The sequence below is a fragment of the Coregonus lavaretus genome (genome assembly GCF_964263955.1).
Source record: "Coregonus lavaretus genome assembly, chromosome: 26".
Lineage (NCBI taxonomy): Eukaryota > Metazoa > Chordata > Actinopteri > Salmoniformes > Salmonidae > Coregonus > Coregonus lavaretus.
This window is the reverse complement of record NC_140013.1, coordinates 25,290,989-25,316,014: the sequence shown is the minus strand read 5'-3', so window position 1 is coordinate 25,316,014 and position 25,026 is coordinate 25,290,989. Positions and strand designations below refer to the sequence as shown.

Here is a 25,026-nt window from a genome sequence, read left to right as displayed (position 1 = left end):
AAAATAAAACTTTTTGGGGGTTGTATTTTACCCCCTTTTTCTCCCCAATTTCATGGTATCCAATTGGTAGTTACAGTCTTGTCCCATCGCTACCAGGATCTCTAGTGGCACAGCAAGCACTGTGATGCAGTGCCTTAGACCACTGCGCCACTTGGGAGGCCCAGATGGGCAGAGTTCTGACAACTCTACATGACCACTGTCAAATGAAGTGGACATAAGTGTGTGACTGTACTGTACTGCATGAATGTGCCTTTGAGTATGAGAACGTATATCTGTGTGTGTGTGTGTGTGTGAGAGAGTGAGTGAATCTTTGTTTCTTACCATGGACCTGTAGCATGGCTGAAGCCTCTGTCTTGCCCACACTGTTCTCAGACATACAGGTGTAAGTTCCCTCGTCCTCCTCTCTCACCCTGGTCAGACGCAGGCTGTTGTCACTGCGGATCTCAAACCTGGGAGAGCGAAACACAGGGAGTAAAAGTATTTTCATAAAGTGAACAAGGATAACAACCTCTCCCTCAACGTGATCAAGACAAAGGAGATGATTGTGGACTACAGGTTAAAGGAGGACTGAGTACGCCTACATTCTCATCGACGGGGCTGTAGTGGAGCAGGTTGGGAGCTTCAAGTTCCTTGGTGTCCACATCACCAACAAACTATCATGTTCCAAACACACCAAGACAGTCGTGAAGAGGGCACGACAAAGCCTATTCTCCCTCAGGAGACTGAAAAGATTTGGCATGGGTCCTCAGATCCTCAAAACGTTCTACAGCTGCACCATCGAGAGCATCCTGACTGGTTGCATCACTGCCTGGTATGGCAACTACTCGGCCTCCAACCGCAAGGCACTACAGAGGGTAGTGCGTACGGCCCATTACATCACTGAGGCCAAGCTTCCTGCCATCCAGGACCTCTATACCAGGCGGTGTCAGAGGAAGGCCCTAAAAATTGTAAAAGACTCCAGCTACCCTAGACATAGACTGTGCTCTCTGCTACCACACGGCAAGCGGTACCGGAGCGCCAAGTCTAGGTCCAAAAGGCTTCTTAACAGCTTCTACCCCCAAGCCATAAGACTCCTGAACAGCTAATCAAATGGCTACATGGACTATTTGATTGTCCCCCCCCCCCTCTTATGCTGCTGCTACTCTCTGTTTATTATCTATGCATAGTCACTTTAATTCTACCTACAAATACATATTACCTCAATTACCTCGACTAACTTGTGCCCCCGCACATTGATTCTGTACCAGTACCCCCTGTATATAGCCTCGCTACTGTTATTTTACTGCTGCTCTTTAAGTATTTGTTAATTTTATTTTTTACTTAACACTTATTTTTCTTAAAACTGCATTGTTGGTTAAGGGCTTGTAAGTAAGCATTTCACTGTAAGGTCTGGTCTACACCTGTTGTATTCGGCGCATGTGACAAATAGAATTTGATTTGATTTGTGAGAACCACTGCCTTTGAACTATGTAAAAGTGACCTTGAATGTACTTGACCATCAAAATGTAACTATGAAGTAATCTGAAACTGTAGACAAAAAATAATAAAACAATAAATAAAGAAAAGATGAGTCAACCCTATAACTTAATACATCTGCAGAGCGATATGCACAAGTCAACCGTGTTAGAGTCAAACAGCAAATCAGAATGGGCAGAGTGAGTCACCTCCATCACCATCTTAGAGTAATGAAAGTATTTTAATTTTCTTACCACCCCCACACTCCCCATAGTTACAGTATAATCATAATAATATTGAAATATGTATATTTTGTGCACCCGGATGATCTTCTAACTGTATAGTCAAGTTGCAGAGTCACAGGAGGTACATGTTAACTAATGAATCCTCACTGGCCTCCCATTCATGAATTTGTATTGGCTGAGGGAAGGGAAGGCATGAATTAATGAGTAATTTCTGTAGCTGTGCTTTCTAGGTCACATACTTTAATCCCATATGCATCCCTGGTGAATGGGCTTCCCTAATTCCGTCAGTCTGTCAGTCAGTCTGTACCTCCAGCACTCCATCAATCAATGTGTCACATACCTTAATTAACCCCCCCCCCCACCACTCACTTAAAAAAAAATCATACCCCTATTTATTTCTGCAACAACACACTCACTCATCACAAATTATAAGCAAGATAGTTACTTACAGAGCCTCCTAAACACATGATTGAAATCGAAAAAGAGGGTGGGCTATCAACTGATCATTCATGTTGATGATTGATGTAAATCTGCTAGTTAGCTAGTGCAATTTATTTTACTGATTATGATTTATCTTCCATGCTTGTATAAAATAAGAAGAATAACTGCATAATATAATATTCCTAATCTTCTAACTCATGATATATGGCTGGCTGGCTAGTGGCTTGTGTGGATATTTTAGTATATGTTGGTTAGCTTGAGTCTAGACTGCCTGTGTTGCTGCTGCTCTGACACGTGCAACTACCGACTGAAGAATGGGTGAAGTTGGGTCGGAGGGTCATTGATGCAGCCTCTCCTCTCTATGTCTTTCTGTCTCGCTCTGCTGCATGTATCAGCCAACCAGACCCAATATTATTGATGATGTAGGCTAAATCAAGTGTTATCAAGTATGAAAGTGTTATGCTGCTGTGGCAGTACTGTTGATATTTAAACTAGGCAGCTAGCTACACACACTCAAGCAGTGACCACATCTCTCAAGCCATGCATGTTTGGATACCGGGCATGCGCGAGCTCTGTACAGGGCAGATCAACAGGCGCTACCAACGGACGGAGTGGGTTATGGGATTAGCGAACTTGAGGACATCACGACTACTTGCGGGCAGTGGGTTACGAACAACAATATTATACAACAAATTAATTTGGGGGGAAAATATACCACCACCCAAAAGGGCACTTTGGAGACTGGAAGGGCAAGGGGGCATGAGCTCTACACAGGTAGAGCCCTATCTGTGCACATGGCTGTGCACCCCTGGTGAATGGGCTTCCCTCATTCTGTCAGTCTGTACCTCCAGCACTCCATCAATCAATGTATCGCCTGAGTGTTTTGTCTATCTCTTCAAGTGTAATTCAATCAGTTTAATTTTCTATTAGTGAGTGGACCTGTCCGTCAATGTGTCCTCACCTCCCACGGGGGAGCTCTGCCTGCTCTCGGCGCCAGCGTACCGTGGGGGCGGGGTCTCCGTGTACCTCACACAGAAAGTCAACGGTCTCTTCTTCCATCACCACCTGGTTCACCGGCCTCCGCATCAGCACAGGACGCTCTGCAAAGAGAGACCCAGAGTTACACACACAAATACACACACACACACACACACACACACACACACACATTGGTGTGAGAGACTCACCATACACCACCAACTCAGCAGGATCACTGTCCCTCTCTCCCACCATGTTGGTGCCCACACACACATACATGCCAGCATCACTCTTCCTGGTGTGGGAGATCATCAGCTTGCCCCCACGCATCTGGAAAAACAAGACAATGATGACAGGTCATCATATCACTCCATGTATTAGCCTTTGGGCTTCTCAGAGGAGAGACAGTACTTCCACCATATGACATCAGCACTACAAATGAATGTACAGTATCATGAATGATTCCACCATCATCAACAAGTATCATTAATGATTCCACCATCATCAGCATGCATCATTAATTATATTAATGGCCTTTGAAACAGTTTGGGTTGACTTGGGATTGAACTGCACTGAGCTTTGGGTTGGAACTTGAGGGTTTTACTTCTAACTCTAATGAGCTTGATGCTGTAACTAGGGGTTATAGTTCAGGGGTCATATAGGTGAGACTCACAGAGATGCGGTCATCCTTGTTGCTGACGCGGGCGTTGTTCCTCTTCCAGGAGACGGTGGGCTCAGGGTGACCCCGGGGGGGAACACACTCCAGGACCGCTGGCTCACCATTTGCCACCACCACATCACTGGGGGCCTGGCGGAAGTCATCCCTCAGGACTGGGGAGAGGAGAGCATTGACATGGTTTAGTCTATCTATTCATATTACCTTTATTTTACCAGCTAGGTAAACACATTAGAAAAATAGACAGACTCAAACTACAGTATATAGCATATTGTTATTATCTATTCATTTATTACCTTTATATGTACAGTGAGGGGAAAAAAAGCATTTGATCCCCTGCTGATTTTGTACGTTTGCCCACTGACAAAGAAATGATCAGTCTATAATTTTAATGGTAGGTTTATTTGAACAGTGAGAGACAGAATAACAACAAAAGAATCCAGAAAAACACATGTCAAAAATGTTATAAATTGATTTGCATTTTAATGAGGGAAATAAGTATTTGACCCCCTCTCAATCAGAAAGATTTCTGGCTCCCAGGTGTCTTTTATACAGGTAACGAGCTGAGATTAGGAGCACACTCTTAAAGGGAGTGCTCCTAATCTCAGCTTGTTACCTGTATAAAAGACACCTGTCCACAGAAGCAATCAATCAATCAGATTCCAAACTCTCCACCATGGCCAAGACCAAATAGCTCTCCAAGGATGTCAGGGACAAGATTGTAGACCTACACAAGGCTGGATTGGGTTACAAGACCATCGCCAAGCAGCTTGGTGAGAAGGTGACAACAGTTGGTGCGATTATTTGCAAATGGAAGAAACACAAAATAACTGTCGATCTCCCTCAGCCTGGGGCTCCATGCAAGATCTCACCTCGTGGAGTTGCAATGATCATGAGAACGGTGAGGAATCAGCCCAGAACTACACAGGAGGATCTTGTCAATGATCTCAAGGCAGCTGGGACCATAGTCACCAAGAAAACAATTGGTAACACACTACGCCATGAAGGACTGAAATCCTGCAGCGCCCGCAAGGTCCCCCTGCTCAAGAAAGCACATATACAGGGCCGTCTGAAGTTTGCCAATGAACATCTGAATGATTCAGAGGAGAACTGGGTGAAAGTGTTGTGGTCAGATGAGACCAAAATCGAGCTCTTTGGCATCAACTCAACTCGCGTGTTTAGAGAAGGAGGAATGCTGCCTATGACCCCAAGAACACCATCCCCACCGTCAAACATGGAGGTGGAAACATTATGCTTTGGGGATGTTTTTCTGCTAAGGGGACAGGACAACTTCACCGCATCAAAGGGACGATGGACGGGGCCATGTACCGTCAAATCTTGGGTGAGAACCTCCTTCCCAGGGCATTGAAAATGGGTTGTGGATGGGTATTCCAGCATGACAATGACCCAAAACACACGGCCAAGGCAACAAAGGAGTGGCTCAAGAAGAAGCACATTAAGGTCCTGGAGTGGCCTAGCCAGTCTCCAGACCTTAATCCCATAGAAAATCTGTGGAGGGAGCTGAAGGTTCGAGTTGCCAAATGTCAGCCTCGAAACCTTAATGACTTGGAGAAGATCTGCAAAGAGGAGTGGAACAAAATCCCTCCTGAGATGTGTGCAAACCTGGTGGCCAACTACAAGAAACGTCTGATCTCTGTGATTGCCAACAAGGGTTTTGCCACCAAGTACTATGTCATGTTTTGCAGAGGGGTCAAATACTTATTTCCCTCATTAAAATACAAATCAATGTATAACATTTTTCACATGCGTTTTTCTGGATTTTGTTGTTGTTATTCTGTCTCTCACTGTTCAAATAAACCTACCATTAAAATTTTAGACTGATCATGTCTTTGTCAGTGGGAAAACGTACAAAATCAGCAGGGGATCAAATACTTTTTCCCCTCACTGTATGTTATTGAGAATATGTTTTCTTTCAAATGCAAACTACTGTATATGAGATATATACACATCAGAATCGGCGTACACATCAATCTCCAATGCGGTATTCTGTCAATGTCATCACAAGTGCAATGTCAAATATTGTCCTTGAAATCAATTAGAGCATATTTTATATGTAGAGTTTCTGTTTGAAGGTTAGACGAGAGGAAAACGAGCTGATTGGGTGAGAGCAGTACATTGTGTTTTGTGCTTGTACATGACTGTTCAAATCCCTGGCAACTTCCTTGTTGTGCAGTGTTTTCATGTTTCCTGTGCCGCATCCTAATCTGCAGTCTCTACTGTCAGAGTGGATGAATAATTAATCTGGCTCAGTCCAACACAGAGTAAACAAATACAAACACATAAAAAATGTAACCTGTCAGAGGGAAAAATGGCATCACACATTAATGCAATGCTTCTGTCTCACACTGGACACTACGCTAACTCACATTTCCGCCCTATAAATCTGACAGTTTGACACAACAAACGACAAAACTAAAAAAGGGACATGGTCTTTGTCACTGTCACACAGTGAGGTTACAGCCTTTTCTCTGCAAATGAAGACAGGATGAGATGCTTGACTTGGCAGCAACCTTTATTGTCATTAAATCCCAGAAGTGATTGACAGAGGAAAGCTGCTGTATGAACTCTGACACATTTACATTTAGGTCATTTAGCAGATGCTCTTATCCAGAGCGACTTACAGTTAGTGAATGCATACATGTTTTTTTTTTCCAATACTGGCCCCCCGTGGGAAACGAACCCACATCCCTGCCGGCCAAACCCTCCCCTACCTTGGACGACGCTGGACCAATTGTGCGCCGCCCATGGGTCTCCCGGTCGCGGCCGGCTGCGACAGAGCCTGGACTCGAACCTGGCCGAGGCCTCAGGAAACCTGTGCAGCACTACTATTCCAGCCTTGAAAATGCACACACACTCACACTGAGGGTCTGCAGTTGACCCTCCCTATGAACCCTTACCTCTGGCCTTTTATGTGACCAACACACACTACTTCAGAATAATCAATATCTCTTCTTATACCTTTATAAATGTTTCAGGTTGGCATTTTACAAAATAAACAATCAGACCAAGACTATCTGCCTGCCTGTCAAACTATCCATCTGTTAACACGGTAATGCATCAACTCCCAATCAAATCAATTAGCACTGCAAATATGTTGTGAATTAGTCCAATCTCAAACATCAGTTAATCTATACTAAACACATTAGTGAACTCATCACCTGTCTATCAACTGTGCGTCTCTCCAGCTAAGCCACACTAACCCCATCACTTATCCCCTGACATGCGTTTGACAGATACCTCCTCATCAACATAGCAGCTATCTGTGTCTTTAACATGGCATTTATATTCACAACCACAGTGACTGACTGACTACCATCTCATTTAGTTTATCACAGTCATCTACAGCGTATAGAGCGTCTCCCTCTGTCTTGAGTTGTAAGGGCTGCAATTATCTTGGGAAACGTGTTGCTATGAATATTCCAATCTCTGAGAAACTGACAAATGGTGGCTGAGCCTTCGCTGAGCCGGCTGCGTTTCAGATCCGCTGTCAGGATTGAAGTGGTCATCTGTCAATCTGTCTGCTCAATCTCCCCCCTCCCTCTCGCCAGCCCCCCAATATGAGACAATCTGTCACACACTCTCCGCCTGCCTGAAGTCACTGCCTGTTCAAATGCAGCAGTAATCTCTACTTTTGATCATTTGGAGGCATTTTTTCTATATTATAATGAAGCACATTTAATTCCCCCAGCTGAGACTAGGCTTTTGTCATTGACGTGACATTTAAACTTTTAGAAAAGTCGACTTCTGTTACCCATTTCTTTCAAAAGTAAAAGGCTTGTACAGAACATTAAAAAGCTTGTCAGAATTCTTCATCATATCCAACTGGAGTTTTTTCTGTCTCAGATTGTAATACACCCACCACATCAGCTCATCCAACTAGTAGGAGTTGAGCTCCTACAGTCTGGGGAGAGTTAAATACATAGGCAGGGGGGCAGTTTAAGGGAACATTTAGAGGCACACACTGCCAGGCCATCTGTCCCTTCAGGGGTATAACGGAACCCCCTGACCTCCCATCCCACCCGCCCCCAAAACCCAACAAAAGGAGACCCCAACACAATTAAAGAACCCCCCTTTAGACGAGAGATGGATGAGCTATAACCTGTCAAAGCACACACCCTTCCCAACAGTCTGTTCAGTAGTCCCCACTCAGCTGGCTGCTTGTTTGAAAAGCTTTAGATAGCTGAGGGCTAATTGAAAGTGGTGTATTATTTTTAGAGCTCCGTCTGTAAAGGGCTAGTGCAGAGACGAGACCGGGAGCACAGAGACCATTGCTACCCAGCCATATCGAGGGAACTGAAGAGAAGTCATGGGTATAGAGCCAATGAGCTAATCCCATAACCACACACACACAAACACCTAGACACCTCTCCACTCTCACCCACACATTCAACCATGGATGTCCCAGAATCTGGGCCATTTGAGTGTCTTGAAACACGTGTCAGAGAGTGGAAAATAGCCTCAGAATTTCCCCCAAACACTGTGCAGTGCGAGCAGCCAAGAGCAACTCTTTGAAGCTGTTGAAGTTAATATGATCCCTCCTGCACCCAGGCTTTAAAGGCTGCCATGCTAAAAGTCATTTCACAGAATTCACACACTATTATATTTTTATGAAATGATGATGGCACCACAGGAATCTCCTGATATTTTCAGACAGACAGACGGCCAGGGGACTTCCTGAGGTAATGTCCAAAACACAGTATTTTTACCAGACCTGATTCACACTGATTCCCACTGATGGTGAGTAAGTACCAGGACATCCTGAATCTGAACTATCCCAACCTTACGATGACAGGAGTGGAGAACAGGGCACCTAAGGGCCTGAGGATAAATAAAGGCCATATTCACCTCCTGCTATTCCTTTAGCTCAGCTTAAACACTGTGGCTAAATGCCTAACCATCATGCTAAATGGTTACTACTATAATAACTGTTACATTTACATTTTAATCATTTAGCATACGCTCTTATCCAGAGCGACTTACAGTAGTGAGTGCATACAATTTCATACTTTACTGTTACATTCCTATTCTGGGACAGTGCCATTTATTTTCATAACTTTCATGTTTCAGGGATTATACAGATTAAGAGATTAAGAATATCCCCAGAATATTCACAACTGTATTTTTAAGTGACATTAATCTCAATATTTAGCATTTAGCAAGAGTGCAGCTTTAGTGGAGTCGAAGTGGCCATCTGTTAATGTTTTGAAGGGGGGAGATGGGAGAGAGAGAGTAGTCATGGCAATAATGGGCTTCATCAAAAAAACAAAGGGCTGCATTGCATTGTGTGGCCCTTGGGCCCGACAGAGATATCTGCTAGATGGGCCAGCTGCAAAGTCAAAATGGTCTATATTGTAAAAATTCATGAAAACAAAAATGTGATTTTTGGTCTTAATTTTAGGTTAGAGTTAGGCATTAGGGTTAGCAGTGTGATTAAGGTTACGTTTAAAATATGATTTTATGACTTTGTGGCTATGCCAGCTAGTGACCACTCTGCAGAGCTTCCTCCAGAACAACATTAATGGCAAAAGAATGCTAACCAGCGGACAGAGTGGGGAGCTGTGCACAGCAGCACAAGGCAGCTCCCGCTCAGCCCAGTCAGAGCTCTTCTCTGTCCTGGCACCCTCCCCCCTTTCCTACTAGCATTGACTTTGCTGATAACATCTTTATTGAGAGAAAAGGTATTTGCTATAATTGTGATATGTAGTTGTCTCAACTAGTTATCTTAATATAAACACACTAATTGTAAGTCGCTTTTTGACCACGCAGCAGACGGCTATATCAGTCAGCTAATACAGGACTATTAAAGGCCCAGTGCACTACAGGACTATTAAAAAGACCTGTAGTTTTGTGAAAAAATATAAATTTTCATTTTTTAAATAAAAACAAACAATTGTATTCTGATTTTTCAGGGCACCCTCAGCACCCCTACTTCCCCTGGCAGTGTTCTAGCTGAGAGCAGGTCCTAGAATAAAGTGACCTGATGGTCAGCCAGTCATTGTTCTTTTGCCTCAGTACAGTAGGAGTAAACCCATTAGAGGTGGTCTAATCCTATCTCTGGAACTGCTGTGTCATGGCTAATAGAGCCAGCCTGTCGAGAGGAGAGGAGGGATTGATTTAATCCAGCCATTGTCTGTGTTTACTGAGGTTAAAGAGGGACTCAGGCAGTGCCAGGTCTCCTGAGCCTATTGTGTTTGAATGCTTGGACGAGTGGTAAACTCATGCCTACAAATTAATCCTTAGGCACTTGTTACAGCCAACTCAATTATTCAAAATCTTGAATACTTTATGTAAATGATTATGACAAGAACAATGAGTAACGTAAAGTAGTATCCATGATATCTGTCCATACAGAAAGCATCTTGTCTGTATTTCTTCTTCAGGGTTTAAAGAAGAGACCGGTGGCAGAGTTGTAGTCTAGAAGAGGCCAAGAAACAAGCTGCAGCCAAAAATGTCATTCCTTCATAAAACCCCCATCAAGAGAAAGAGGGACATCTGGCCGTAAAGCCTTTAAAAAAAAAAAAAAAAAAAACTTGCTTTATCTTTATTTTAATCCAGATCAGAGATAAGATCTTGCTACCATGGAAAGGAAAATACCTGTCTATTTGTGGAAAAATACCCTGATTTAACTCTTTAGTCATATCCCAGTTTACCCATTTGCTTATGGCCTACACCTAGCAACTTGTTTTTTAAATTATATGAGCAAAAAATATTACATTTTATTTGGAACGGCAAACCAGACTAAATTAAATGAGCCTATTTCTATAAAGAATTTGAATTCGGAGGGCAGAAATAATTAAATATTAAAGCATTAGACCTATCACTAAAGGCTTCAGTTATACTTACATCCAAACTGGTTCTCTAGCAGATTAGTAAGAATGTCTCACCCCATATTCAAGAATGGCCTTTTACCCTTTGTTCAGATTACAACCTCTCCCTTTCGGTTATTTGAAAATGAAATCTCCAAAATATAACTATTTTTAGAACAAGCCATAGAAAGTTGGTTGCAATTTCTGTTTAATCCACCAGAAAAGACAGAACAAATATCTCAACAAATATTAAATGGTTAAACTCAAATATACTAATTGATTAAAAAATAAAATAATTAAGAATGGTATAAATCTTTGTAAATGATATCATAAATAGGATTGGTGGAGTTGTCACACATGCAGCTAACAAAAATATATGGACATGTCTGCTCTACCAAAAATTACAAAAAAATGGAAGGGGCAAGTGGAAAGGGTAGAAAGTAAGGAACTGCATTAAATACCAAAATTGGTTAAAATAAAATTGTGGGGGGGAAAAAAAGTATACCAGTTTCATTTAAGGACCCAAAAATGTACAGCTGTGCCATATAGATTGCAAAATAGTTGGGAAGAGATTTGATTTGTACCGATTCTATGGCACATGATTTATGAACCGATGCACAAAACGACGCCGGTTTCAAAACGTAAGAGTTTTTCAATTTAAATTATTATACAAAATTCTTGCAACCAATAGAATGTTATATATATGGGGAATACAACCATCCCAGCTCTGCAGATTTTGCTGCGAAGAGACAGAATCATTAGATCATTTGTTTTGGGACTGTCCATATGTAGCTTGATTTTGGACGCAGGTTCAGAAATGGCTGAAGAATTGCAACATTTACCTGGAGCTAATTCTGCAAATTGCACTGCTGGGTGATTTGAAAAGTCATAGTCAATCGATCAATAATATAATATTACTCTCAGCAAAAAAAATTTAGCTTTAATTTACAATCTGTAGAAACTATGAGAATAGAAAGGTTTAGAACTTTTGTGAAACAAAACTGGATGGTCTTTAGGGATCGATGGGAGGGTTTGAGGGTAGCTGAAGGATGGGACTAAAAACAAACAAAAGATAACTTCACATGTGTACAGACTATAAGGTTTGTTTTAAATCTAGCATAGTTTGTTTCATTTCAAGAGAAGTGAATGTGTGAATATTACATTTTATAAAATATATTAAACGAAACAAACTAAACACACTAGAGGAGAAAGCCTGGATAGACCTATCAACAGCTCACAGAACACATAGACCGACTCCTTTACGTTCTATATGACAGTATGATAGGTATAATCTTTTCAGCAGGCGTGTTGCGTAATTAGTCTGGCTGGTGGTATTCATGAGATTTAGGTGGACAACAACAGCCTTTAAAGCCAGCCATCCTATTAGCTCCTCAGTGATTTAAACCACATATAGTCTAGTCTAACAGATGCAGCAGTACTAATTACTGCTCATAAAGAGGGGAGGGGGGGCTCTTCTAAAGCTCTTCCTCCCTCCACCTGTTGTCCCTAGTATCCACACATCTAACACCATCCTCACCCCACCCCAACCTGGGGGGTGAAGCTAAGAACACCACCACCCTACGGTCTTAACTTATGCCCCAGCTACCCAAAGGCACCAGACCTAGGACAATACAGTCATTGCTGCGGTTAGTCACCGTTAGAGTGCCTGCCTCTAGGTGATGCATAGCCTTACTGGTATGACTGTGTCATCTCCAGCTACATCGCCACTGGCTGAGGAGAATTCATCATCAAAAACAACAATATAACTGTGGTGCTTAAATGTTTTTCTCTGGAACCGGTTCTGCTCTAATATTTTAAGTGTTGTTTCGCTAATATTTGATATTCTGCCGTTTATTTGTAATTGTATTTATTAAGGATCCCCATTAGCTGTTGCCAAGGCAGCAGCTACTCTTCCTGGGGTCCAGCAACATTAAGGCAGTTATGAGTGTGGATATATCGCTTAGTATGGAAGCTGAACTAAAGCTGGCCCTATTTTTGAACATGAGCGGTGATGGAGGTCAGTGAGCCATGAGCAGTTAGAGGCTGAGGGTGAGGAGGCCTGGCTGGCTCTGTGCTCTGGTGGAAGACAAGATGTAGGCAAATTGCTGTTTTGTGCTATTAACAAGGAGACATTCCCTAATCTGTTACGGTCGTTTTCCTAATCAACACACTCCGCTAATCAATTTCCTAACGCCAGATAGGGCCTGCGTTCAGCCCAGTGTCACGCCACACTGCCACAATTAGAAGGGAAAGAGAGGAAATGGAACGCGAGGCCATTGTCACCAAAGTCATAATTGGCTATATCAAATAAATAAAAACTGATTTAAGGTTAGCAGTGTGGTTAATGTTAAAAACTGATTTAAGGTTAGCAGTGTGGTTAATGTTAAAAACTGATTTAAGAAGAGGAATTGTAGAAATAGGCGGGGTTTATGACTGTGGCAAGCACGATAATAGACAAGTCTCTTTAATGGTCATAATAGCAGCTGAAAGCCTGTCCTCTTCACCTGTTGTGTGTGTGTGTGTGTGTGTGTGTGTGTGTGTGAGAGTGAGAGTGAGAGTGAGAGTGAGAGTGAGAGTGAGAGTGAGAGTGAGAGTGAGAGTGAGAGTGAGAGTGAGAGTGAGAGTGAGAGAGAGAGAGAGAGAGAGAGAGAGAGAGAGGAGAGAGAGAGAGAGAGAGAGAGAGAGAGAGAGAGAGAGAGAGAGAGAGAGAGAGAGAGAGTGAGAGAGTGAGAGAGAGAGAGAGAGAGAGAGAGAGAGAGAGAGAGAGAGAGAGAGAGAGAAGAGAGAGAGAGAGAGAGAGAGAGAGAGAGAGAGAGAGAGAGAGAGAGAGAGAGCGAGAGAGAGAGAGAGAGAGAGCGAGAGAGTGTGAGAGAGAGAACACACAGGTAATGGGTGAAAATGTATGCACTCACTAACTGTAAGTCGCTCTGGATAAGAGCGTCTGCTAAATGACTAAAATGTAAAATGTAAATGGGTGACATATACAGCAAGTAAAATGACAAAGACTTACTGGCTACTTCCAGTGAAGCGTTGCGACTGACAGCCTCTCCTAGGTAGTTACGTGCCACACAGGTGTAGACGCCCTCGTCTGGTTTGGAGCGTCGTCCGTGGACGATACGCAGGAAGAAGAGGGAGCCGCTGGGAAGGAGCATGCGGTGAGAACGAGGGTCATCCCGGTCCGTTTCCACCCGCTCACCGTCCTTGTACCACTCCACAGTGGGGTTAGGCCTCCCCTCTGCCTTGCAGTTGAGGGTGGCGGGCTCCCCCTTGGACACGATCAGGTCAGAGGGGTCCTCCACGATCCAAGGTGGGCTGTCCTCAAAACGTGCTCGGGACCCTGTGAGGTGAAAGAAGTTTACTATCCATGCAGCTGTCTATCAGTCATTCAAACTGTAGCCCAAACCTGCCATCTCTGGAGAAAAAAAACATCACAACACAATGTAATCCCCTTCAGAAAAAAGGCTGTAGAAAAGCTCTGACAGGCAAACCCAAATCCATCATCTCCACTGACATGGACGTAAGGATGCATGAAGTCTGAGGGAGAGACAGATGGGTTGGACAATAATAGAGAAATACATCTGTCACTCACCACTGAGATCTACTACTGATGCGCCATGATAGTAAAGCTGACAAGGCTCAGAACTTGAGTACTGAAGATCTCATGTTGTCGTTTCTCCCCAGGGTGGATTTTGACGCCGTAGAGATAAATCACATCTTTCTTTTACCTTCTGGGCCTCTGCTATTCTAATATTTAATAAGACACTTTTTCAGACAGCCCCTTGAGCATAGGTAAGTAAGTATCCTGCTTGTATACTGTTCACACTGTAATGACTGTATCATACTATCTAGCCTTTTAACCACATCCATTGAGATGTCAATTGTCAGTAATGGTAGGTACGGTAAAGCCTGCTGAAGAAGACAGGTTTAGTCTGATTGGATATTTTCAAAAGGAGGAAGAAGCCACAGGAGATTTGGCCAAACTTCTGAGATGGTAATAGCCAATCTCAATGTCAGTCAGGATTTCAGCAGAGAAGACATGAAGGCCAGTGAGATGCTAACTAAAACAAGACAGAAAGAGAAAGCCAATAGAGAGCGAGAGAGAAATAGAAAAAGAGAGAGAAATATAAAGAGTGAGAAATAGAGAGAGAGAGCGCTCTCCCATATCCCTCCCTCTTGGGATCCATTACTGTTACCCTCTGCTGTATGGGAGAAGAGTACTTCTCCAAGCCAAGTGCTTTAACTAAGCTTTTAGAGTAGATGGCTCTAACAATGTGGACTACAGTTTTGGGTCTGGAATGTGAATAATTAAAATGAAGATAAAAGCAAAGACCTCCAATGTGCAGTGTATGAACAGATTGTAAAAAAAAAAATTGTGCCCAATAGAAATGAATGGTAAATAATGTGTTGTGCCATGAGTCACTTTTATTGTAAATAAGAATAGAATAGGTTTCTAAACATAATCCTGAATGAATCGTGAATAATGATGAGTGAGAAAGTTAGAGGCATAAATATCATACCACCCAAAAATGCTTATTGTAATGCTGAGAGGTTAACATGTCTTCGGAGTATGATATTTCTGGGTCTGTAACTTTCTCACTCATCATTATTCACGATTCATTCAGGACTATCCGTATATCATGGTAGCATCCACATTAATGTAGAAGTGGCATTCACGCTTGTTGGATGCATCTCAGCCTTGTCATTTGTCGTTGTCCGGAGTTCATTCGCCAGGGGAGCCATCTCCTACCTCTCCTCCCCCATCTGATAGCGGAGTTGAAGGAGCACAGCAAGAGGAACATGCCAATCAACGATGGTCGCATGTCATGAGCCGTGGAAGCGGAAGACAGTGGCATCCTGCAAAGCAGGCTACATGCCCAACGAGAGGCCCGGAGCGGATATAAACAACTAATAGTTTCGCCGCCCTGGAGCCTGATCTTCCTGCACCTTCGTCGCTTGAGGTACCTGTGTCTGCGGCCGCTGTGCCTACTCCTTCCCCGATTTCGAAGGCAACCTTCCATCCCTGCTCTGGATCAAGTGGGGCTTCTCCATCCGTCGGAGGCCTGCAACAGGCACCGGGAGCTCCTTAAAGGGTTCCCCGAATCCTGTGTAGTATTGGGCGGATATCTTCCAACCGTGATTTTGGGCAGCTCTATGGTAAGAAATGTGACTGTTCCTGGTGCAAAAACAATGTCCTATCCTGGAGCAAGAGTAAATGACATTACAAAGCTGCTCCCGAATGTTCTACGCCAGGACATGGAAACTATATTCTATAGTAGTCCATGTGGATTTTAATGACATTATGAAGGGCAGCTCTGAACAGTTGAAACTGGATTTTAAAAGAGCTGATTGATTCTCTGCTAGACACTAAAAAAAGACCCATCATATCTGGCCCTGTGCCCTCTGAATCATGGCATTGAACGCTTTAGCAGGATTCTCTCTCTTCACAACTGGCTACGTGATTATTGCAACTCAATGGGTGTAACTTTTGTTGACAATTTCGATACAGTTTGGAAATAAAACACGTTTTATTAATAATTTGGGTTCCTGGATCCTTTCACAGCATTCTAAGGCTGGTTTGAGACAATGACTTATCAGTGACCCAAGCCCAGCTCAGTTAATCCCTACAATTGTGTCGCTGGGTTGTCATAATACTTCAGCAAATGTACATTATACCAGGGGCGTTGGTAGACACAATGTAAGTAACCTAATTTATGCCTCTGCTGATCCTACAGCTATTGTATGCAATAATCATGTGCCTATGAACCAGAGTTATACTGTTAGCAATGAGGCGGTGTGCCCTAGTAGGAAGTCCACTGTGTGCAGCTCACCCTGCACTAACATAAATACCATGAACATGTCTACTTCTGCTAAGCTTCCCAGTAAAGCAATGAAAACAATCAAGCATCCCAGAAAAGTGCTAAAAATAGCCCACGTTAACATAGCTTAAGAAACAAGGATCATGAAATTAATAACTTGCTAGTAACAGATGACATTCATATTCTGACCATCTCTGAAACACACTTAGATGATACAGTGGTAGCAATACATGGTTATAACATCTACAGAAAAGACAAATGACAATGGTGGAAGTGTGGCTGTTTATATTCAGAACCACATTCATGTAAAGCTTAGAGAGGATCTCATGTTAAATACTGTTAAATGGCTACAGGGTCATCTGCCTCACCTAAAGCCCATTCTTGTGGGACGCTGCTATAGACCACCAAGTGCTAACAGTCAGTACCTGGATAACTTGTGTGAAATACTTGATAATATATGTGATATCAACTGAGAGGTATATTTACTGGGCAATTTAAATATTGACTGGCTTTCATCAAGCTGCCCACTCAAGAAAAAGCTTCAAACTGTAACCAGTGCCTGAAACCTGGTGCACGTTACCAGTCAACCTACCAGGGTAGTTACAAACAGCATAGGAATGAAATCATCAACATGTATTGATCACGTCTTTACTAATGCTGCAGAAATGTGCTTTAAAGCAGTATCCAAATCCATCGGATGTAGTGATCACAATATAGTAGGCATATCTAGGAAAACCAAAGTTCCAAAGGCTGGGCCTAATATAGTGTATAAGAGGTCATACAATAAGTTTTGTAGTGATTCCTATGTTGTTGATGTAAAGAATATTTGTTGGTCTGTGTTGTGTAATGAGGCTCAACCAGACGCTGCACTTGACACATTCATTAAATTGCTTATTCCAGTTACTAATAAGCATGCACCCATTAAGAAAATGACTGTAAAAACTGTTAAATCCCCATGGATTGATGAGGAATTGGAAAATTGTATTGTTGCGAGGGATGAGGCAAAAGAAATGGCAAATAAGTCTGGCTGCACAACCGATTGGCAAATGTACTGCACATTGAGAAATCATGTGACTAAACTGAATAAAACAAAGAAACTATACTATGAAACAAAGATAAATAATATAAAGAATGATAGTAAAAAGGCAAACTCAGCTCCATTATTCATTGAATCTGATGGCTCATTTCTCACAAAACCCACTGATATTGCCAATTACTTCATTGGCAAGATTAGCAAACTTAGGCATGACATGCCAGCAACAAACGCTGACACTACACATCCAAGTATAACTGATCAAATGATGAAAAGACAACCATTGTAATTTTGAATTCCGTAAAGTGAGTGTGGAAGAGGTGAAAAAAGTATTGTTGTCTATCAACAATGACAAGTCACCGGGGTCTGACAACTTGGATGGAAAATTACTGAGGATAATAGCAGACGATATTGCCACTCCTATTTGCCATATCTTCAATTTAAGCCTACTAGAATGTGTGTGTTCCCTCAGGCCTGGAGGGAAGCAAAAGTCATTCCGCTGCCTAAGAATAGTACAGCCCCCTTTTCTGGCTCAAATAGCCGACCAATTAGCCTGTTACCAACCATTAGTAAACTTTTTGGGGAAAATTGTTTGACCAGATACAATGCTATTTTACTGTAAACAAATTGACAGACTTTCAGCACGCTTATAGGGAAGGACATTCAACAAGCACAGCACTTACACAAATGAGTGATGATTGGCTGAGAGAAATTGATGATAAAAAGATTGTGGGGGCTGTTTTGATAGACTTCAGTATGACTTTTGACATTATCGATCATAGTCTTCTGCTGAAAAACGTATGTGTTATGGCTTTACACCCCCTGCTATATAGTGGATAAAGAGTTACCTGTCTAACAGAACACAGAGGGTGTTCTTTAATGGAAGCCTCTCCAACATAACCAGGTAGAATCAGTAATTCCCCAGGGCAGCTGTCTAGGCCCCTTACTTTTTAAAATCTTTACTAATGACATGCCACTGGCTTTAAGTAAAGCCAGTGTGTCTATATATGCGGATGACTCAACACTATACATGTCAGCTACTACAGCGACTGAAATGCCTGCAACACTTAACAAATAGCTGCAGTTAGTTTCAGAATGGGTGGCAAGGAATAAATTAGTCCTAAATATTTCAAAAACTAAAAGCATTGTATTTGGGACAAATCATTCACTAAACCCAAAATCTCAACTAAATCTTGTAATGAATAATGTGGAAATCAAGCAAGTTGAGGTGACTAAACTGCTTGGAGTAACCCTGTCATGTAACGGTCATGGTCAAAACATGTTGATACAACGGTAGCTAAGATGGGGAGAAGTCTGTCCATAATAAAGAGCTGCTCTGCCTTCTTAACAACACTTTCAACAAGGCAGGTCCTACAGGCCCTAGTTTTGTTGCACCTGGACTACTGTTCAGTAGTGTGGTCAGTTGCCACAAAGAGGGGCTTAGGAAAATTACAACTGCCTCAGAACAGGGCAGCACGGCTGGCCCTTAAATGTACACAGAGAGCTAACATTAATGATATGCATGTCAATCTCTCACGGCTCAAAGTGGAGGAGACTTCATCACTACTTGTTTTTGTAAGAAGTGTTGACAAGCTGAATGCACCGAGCCGTTTGTTTAAACTACTAGCGCACAGCTCGGACACCCATGCATATCCCACAAGACATGCCACCAGAGGTCTCTTCACAATCCCCAAGTCCAGAACAGACTATGGGAGGCACACAGTACTACATAGAGCCATGACTACATGGAACTCTATTCCACATCAGGTAACTGATCACTGATTCATTTTGTTCATGTCTTATGATTCACTTAATGCATTTTCTAATAAGTTCAATAGATTTAGTGGATTTCCTACTAAGTTCAATAATTTGTAGAAATATTGTTGAATTCCGTTTTAATGTCTGGATTCCGTGATTCCGTCCGCAACAAAGATTTTATAGAACCCTAATATCAGATGAGCTGTAGCACTTTCAATGGCCAAGCACATCTTTCAATTCAATATTATCCCGAAACGATTCCACAAATTCAAATAAAATTCCCTCAGGCTGATCATGTCACTGTTCAGACAGCCTAGCTATACTGGAAATAGAAATACAAGTTGAAATTACTTAAAACAAATCCAGCAGTATATTTTTGATACTAAGTGCATTCATTCCATTAACTGGGAAATGTACAAATATTGAAATCCAATTCAATTCCAAAGATGAAATGTTTTTACAATTCCAATTAAAAACAGTCCAACAGTCTAATTACAATTCAATAACTAGAAAATTGTTGAAATTCTAATTGAATTCAACATCTATTCAAGAATTGAATTGGAATTTCAAATTCAATTGGAATTGACCCAACCCTGGTACATACATCTTAGCAAAAGCAACAGGCCAGGCCATAAAGCTTAGGTGTTTTATTTTTTTGTTGGGGAATAGCAGACAGCTCAGCCATTGTTGAAAGGCAAAGCACATTTATCTGGCTGTGTGACAACCATCAAGCAGCAAACTCCTGTGACAAGTGTTTACATGATGGCGCCGGAGGGGATGGCTGCCGTTTTATGGACTCTTAACCAACCGTGCTATTTTGTATGTTTTTTCGTATTGTTTGTAACTTATTTTGTACATAATGTTGCTGCTACCGTCTCTTATAACCGAAAAGAGCTTCTGGACATTAGAACAGCGATTACTCACCTTGAACTGGACGAATAATTTTTCTTTAATGAGTCGGTCGAGAGGGATTTTCTCCAGACACCCGACAGGGCCCTCATCCCTGTCATTCGCAGTAGAAAGAAAAGGAGATATCACGGAAGGAGATCGGGTAGATTGGTTAGGAGCTGGCGACGAGTGGCTAATCTGCCTTTGCCATCGATACTATTGGCCAATTTACAATCGCTTGATAATAAAGTGGACGAACTACAGGCACGAATATCCTACCAACGGGACATTAAAAACTGTAATATCTTATGTTTCACAGAGACGTGGCTGAACGAAGACATGAATAACATACAGCTGGCGGGTTATACACTGATAGAACAGCAGCCTCTGGTAAGACAAGGGGTGGCGGTCGATGTATGTTTGTAAACAAAAGCTGGTGCACGATATCTAAGGAAGTCTGATGGAGGAATTATGATTATGACTAAAATTGTTAACCCCAATACTGATGATGACTGTGTGAACTGTGTTAAGGTTATCATTATAAACCCACTAACAGAGGGGGTGAATTAGAAACTGCTGAGACTAATCATTCCAGGATGAAGGGGACAGAAACTGTTTAAAGGTGGGCGGAGCAAAGTGCCTTTGTGTGTCAAGGGGTATAAATGCTGTATGTATGTTTTTTGGCGGCAGAGCTCTCCATGATTAAAAATACAGATCATTCTTGCTGATTGCGGACCTTTGTTTAATTCATGATTAAACCAGAGAATTTACACCCTCTGGGAATTATTCAGAGCATTAAGTTTGATTAATTAGAGATATAAATTCTCGTGCCAAATGGTCCTTCGAGCGGAGCTCAAAATACGTCTTTATCGTTCTAAGGACACCGAAACCGTGCACGGGCGGATGATAGCATCCGTATAGAATAGACCTGGCCTTCGACGTTAAGGTTATAAACAGGCCGGTGATGAATCTTATGAACGATAAAGACGTTGACGAGATCTGGAAAGCATTTAAATCCCAACTGCGAGGAAGGAGGTCAGTAATTTTTATTCATGGATTTTGGTGTGATTATTTGAACTTGTATGAGAATAATAATTATTGTGAAGGGCAGAGAATAGTTACCAAAATCTCATAAGAGAATTATAAAGGAAGGAAGAAGGGTCCGAAAATGACTCTAGGTAGATAGCTATTACCAAAATAAACTAGTTAATATTGAGATTGTACGAGATACAAGCTTTACAATATAAACAGGAAGGGAGATAATTATCGTCGTGTGAGATAGATACAGTAAACAAGTCAAGAGTCACAAACAACTGGGGATTTGCTCTAACTCTGTCTATTTCATAAAACTGGAGCAGTTACGACCTCTAGGTTATGGATAGTGTTAGCAAAAAATCGTATAAGGTTGTATACGTGTGAGACCTAATGATCCATCGAAATACGTGATAATTGTTTCAAGGAAGGGACTAAAATAGGTCGCGTGAGAAAAAATTGTTGTCCCATCCGTTTCATAAAACTGGTGTCTTAAAAAACTCTGGGTTACGGGTTGAATAATTTAAATTGTTTATTACAAAAGCAGATCATAACATTTTTCAAAAGTCGCACCATTAATAAGTCCCAAAGGAAATAATTATTCATTTAATTATTACTAAACGGGGGAATTTCTTATTTTGCTACCATGGGAAATAAATATTCTAAAAGAGGTCAGAGAATTAACGGGGGATGAAAGATATGTTAGGAAGGGATCGAAGAAATATGTTTTATGGATACATTTGGGAGAAGAGGTATGGATTTATTGGGCATCTCGATGTGGAGAAGTTAGAGGTTATGATTAGGCAGATGCATATAAACTGTGGAACGGATTTGAAGAAACAGCGAGGGGAGGGGCTAGAAACAGCGAGAGTATGGCTTTTGGAGGCTCGAAAGAGAGAGGAAGGACAGAAAAAAAAAAATAGTTATGCAGAGAGAAAATGAAGTAAAAATTGAGGTTTCAGTGCCTCCCCCAGAGCAGAGGGCAGAAAGGTTATATCCAGTTTTAGTAGAGCAGGCTTGGAAAGAAAGCCCAGATGATAACTTTGTCATGTGTAGGAGAAAATTAGGACTGGTCCCCGCCCCTCCCCCACCATATGACGGCCAAGCCGGAATGTTGGAAGGGGGGGAAGAGGGGGGGCAGAGTAGGGAGGCCAGTAAAGAGAAGAAAGTGGGGGAAGTTTTACAGAAGGAAATTACAGAACTCAGGGAAAGTAGAGAGGAAATAGGCAGGCTAAGAGTAGAACTGGATAGGGAGAGAGAGTTGAGAAGGGCTGCAGAATTTAAACAGAGAGTTGAAGAGATTAGAGAGCTATAATAAATTAGGGAGGCAGAATAGGGGAGGAGATAAGAGGAAGTGCTTTAACTGTAACAAGGAGGGACATTTTACCAGAGAGTGTGAGGACCCGTGTAAATACTGTAACAAAACAGGTCATAACCATCGCGACTGCAGAGCTAAGGGAAAGGGCAATGTCCGGGAAATGACAGTCTATTTTTTGGTTCCACGGGTAAAATGTTTGAAGAAGTGATTTGTGTCGATTAAGAATTGGCTAAAAACACCACGAAGCGATTATTTGAGAGGTACCTATACATTTCTAACGATATATACGTATGAACTTTCTCACCCAAACGTAGACGTACGTCATGGGTGAGAAAGTAGAGAATATTTACATTTACATTTTGGGTCATTTAGCAGACGCTCTTGTCCAGAGCGACTTACAGGAGCGATTGGGGTTGGGTGCCTTGCTCAGGGGCACATCGACAGATTTTTCGCCTGGTCGGCTCGGGGATTGGAACCGGCGACCTCTCGGTTGCTGGCGCGGCGCTCTTGGTCACTGGGCTACCTGCCGCCCTATATGAGTTTAAGGTTGTGCCGTTATTTGATTATGTGATAAGGTTTAATGGGTAATCGGACCATAACTAATGTGGTTATAGAAGTAATGTATAATATAGTAGAGAGCCAATAGAGAGTTCCATTGAACTATTATGGGTTATTGGGCATTTCAATGACATAAGGTGAAATCTGTACGTATGAGTGAATTCAACGGCTGGTATGGGTGGTAACCGGATACTACTGAGTATTTGGTTTGGTGATGTTGAATGGAAGAGTTGTAGCGTGGTTTGGGTTAAATAGAAATACTAACTTATTCAATAGGGAATAGGTGCAAGGAGAGAGAGTTTTTGTGTTGTGAATGAGGTGCAAGCTAGTGCGGTTTTCATTTGGTGACGTCACTTGCTCTATGAACTGGAAGTATTTACTTTAACAGAATCGCGGATTGTGTGGAGTGACTGGCAATGTATGTAGAGGGTCCCTGGTTCGAACCCAGGTAGGGACAGTGGGTAAAACTTTTGCATTGGGGCTATGGACCTAGATTACTACGTGGATTGAGAAATGTGAGAAGTTGAATTAGATAGCTTTAGAAGTATTCTAGAAAGGTCTATGAAAATATGTTACAAGGTCCCCGCGCCTCCCCCGTTGTGTAGGAAGGAGGGGGGGGGGGGAGACAGTACATAGTTCAAATGATAGGAATATCATTAAATGTATGCTTATCAACGATATCAAGTATTTGTTTTATTAATTAGGGCCGAATCAGAGAGAACAGTTAAAGAAATTGAATAGCGAACTGAAATGGCGATAGAGCTGTGAAAATTGAGTTGAGGACAAAGGAGAATAATTTATGGCTCTGGTTAGCGGGGAAAAAATAGAGACAGTCCAGCAAGTTAGATTGAGCTGTAAGATTTCAAGTAGAGGTCTAAATACTTGACTGGAAGGCAGTGCTTTGATAAATTCTAATTGTTATTACTTTATTCGATAGGTTGCTTAACACCAGTGGTGTATGCAAATAGTTGGTGAATTCTAGAACAATAATTTATTTTCGTTACGGGGACCAGGGGATGCAAGTAGCTTTAGCTATTATGCTGAGGGAATAGCACCAACCTATAGTGGGTTCTAGATTTGTTAAATAAACAAACTTATATTTTAAACTAAAGTAATGCAATAGGTTACAATTATAACATTATCAGAAAAAGGCACAATTTAATGCGAAATAGTTATTACAATTATTATTAATAGTTATTACAGTTATTATCATTGATCCAGTAATGATTGGAGGATAGTAGAGGAAAGGCAAGGGAGGAATTAGATTGATACAAACGATTATTGATGGGTTAGGACTGGGGATATCTGTATCATGTTTTGTGTGTACTTACCATCTTTAGATTACTGATGGTAATTGAAGGTTAACAAAATGTATAACCAGGAGGAAGAGATTAGCTTATCTCATTGGAATGTTGCCCAGGGCTAGGAGGAGCAATAAAGAAGCAAGGGACAGTCAAAAAAAATAAATAAGGAATGGCAATTGGATGATAAATTACCAATATTACCTAAGTGATTATATAGGTAGGTGGTAATATTGACACATGAGCAGAATCATGTGTCAAGAGGGGGGAAATATGGTAGTGGTAGGATTAAATAATGAATATACGGAGGAGAGGACAACATTTTTTTTTTTTTAAACATTTTTTTTTTAGATACAGTCTAGAAAGAGAATACGGATGTGAACGGTATGATTAGAAATGGGGTACAAGGTCTACCGATAGTATTAATGACGATCAGGAGAACTCCAGATGAAGAAGGGTTATTGCCATTGGAGAAGGGATTTGGTAGACCATCTAGAATGCCCGAGTTAGCGAAACCGTGAGAAGGTAGTTATTAACCACACCGGTATGTCAGAGGTTTTGTGCCCCACAGGTGAACTAAAGGAGAAGGTGACCCACTCTATCTAACCAGGCGACTGGTGAGCATCCAGTCCCTAAAGAAGAAAGACTGGAAGCAGGCCTGTTGGGAAGGGCCCTATCAGGTTGTATTGGTCACTGCCTT

General features: G+C 41.9%; 1 protein-coding gene across 1 annotated transcript in view; it reads right to left on the bottom strand.

Annotated features, from left to right (window-relative positions):
- Nucleotides 1-25,026, bottom strand: part of LOC311101733 (roundabout homolog 2-like) — a gene marked incomplete at its 5' end in the record, with an annotated part of 67,620 nt that overhangs the window by 28,559 nt on the left and 14,035 nt on the right. Inside the window, 5 exons of the mRNA XM_084142903.1 lie at nucleotides 322-449; nucleotides 3,103-3,241; nucleotides 3,329-3,449; nucleotides 3,793-3,950; nucleotides 13,633-13,959. Coding sequence (XP_083999029.1) covers nucleotides 322-449; nucleotides 3,103-3,241; nucleotides 3,329-3,449; nucleotides 3,793-3,950; nucleotides 13,633-13,959 — 873 coding nt within the window. The remainder of the gene's footprint in view (nucleotides 1-321; nucleotides 450-3,102; nucleotides 3,242-3,328; nucleotides 3,450-3,792; nucleotides 3,951-13,632; nucleotides 13,960-25,026) is intronic.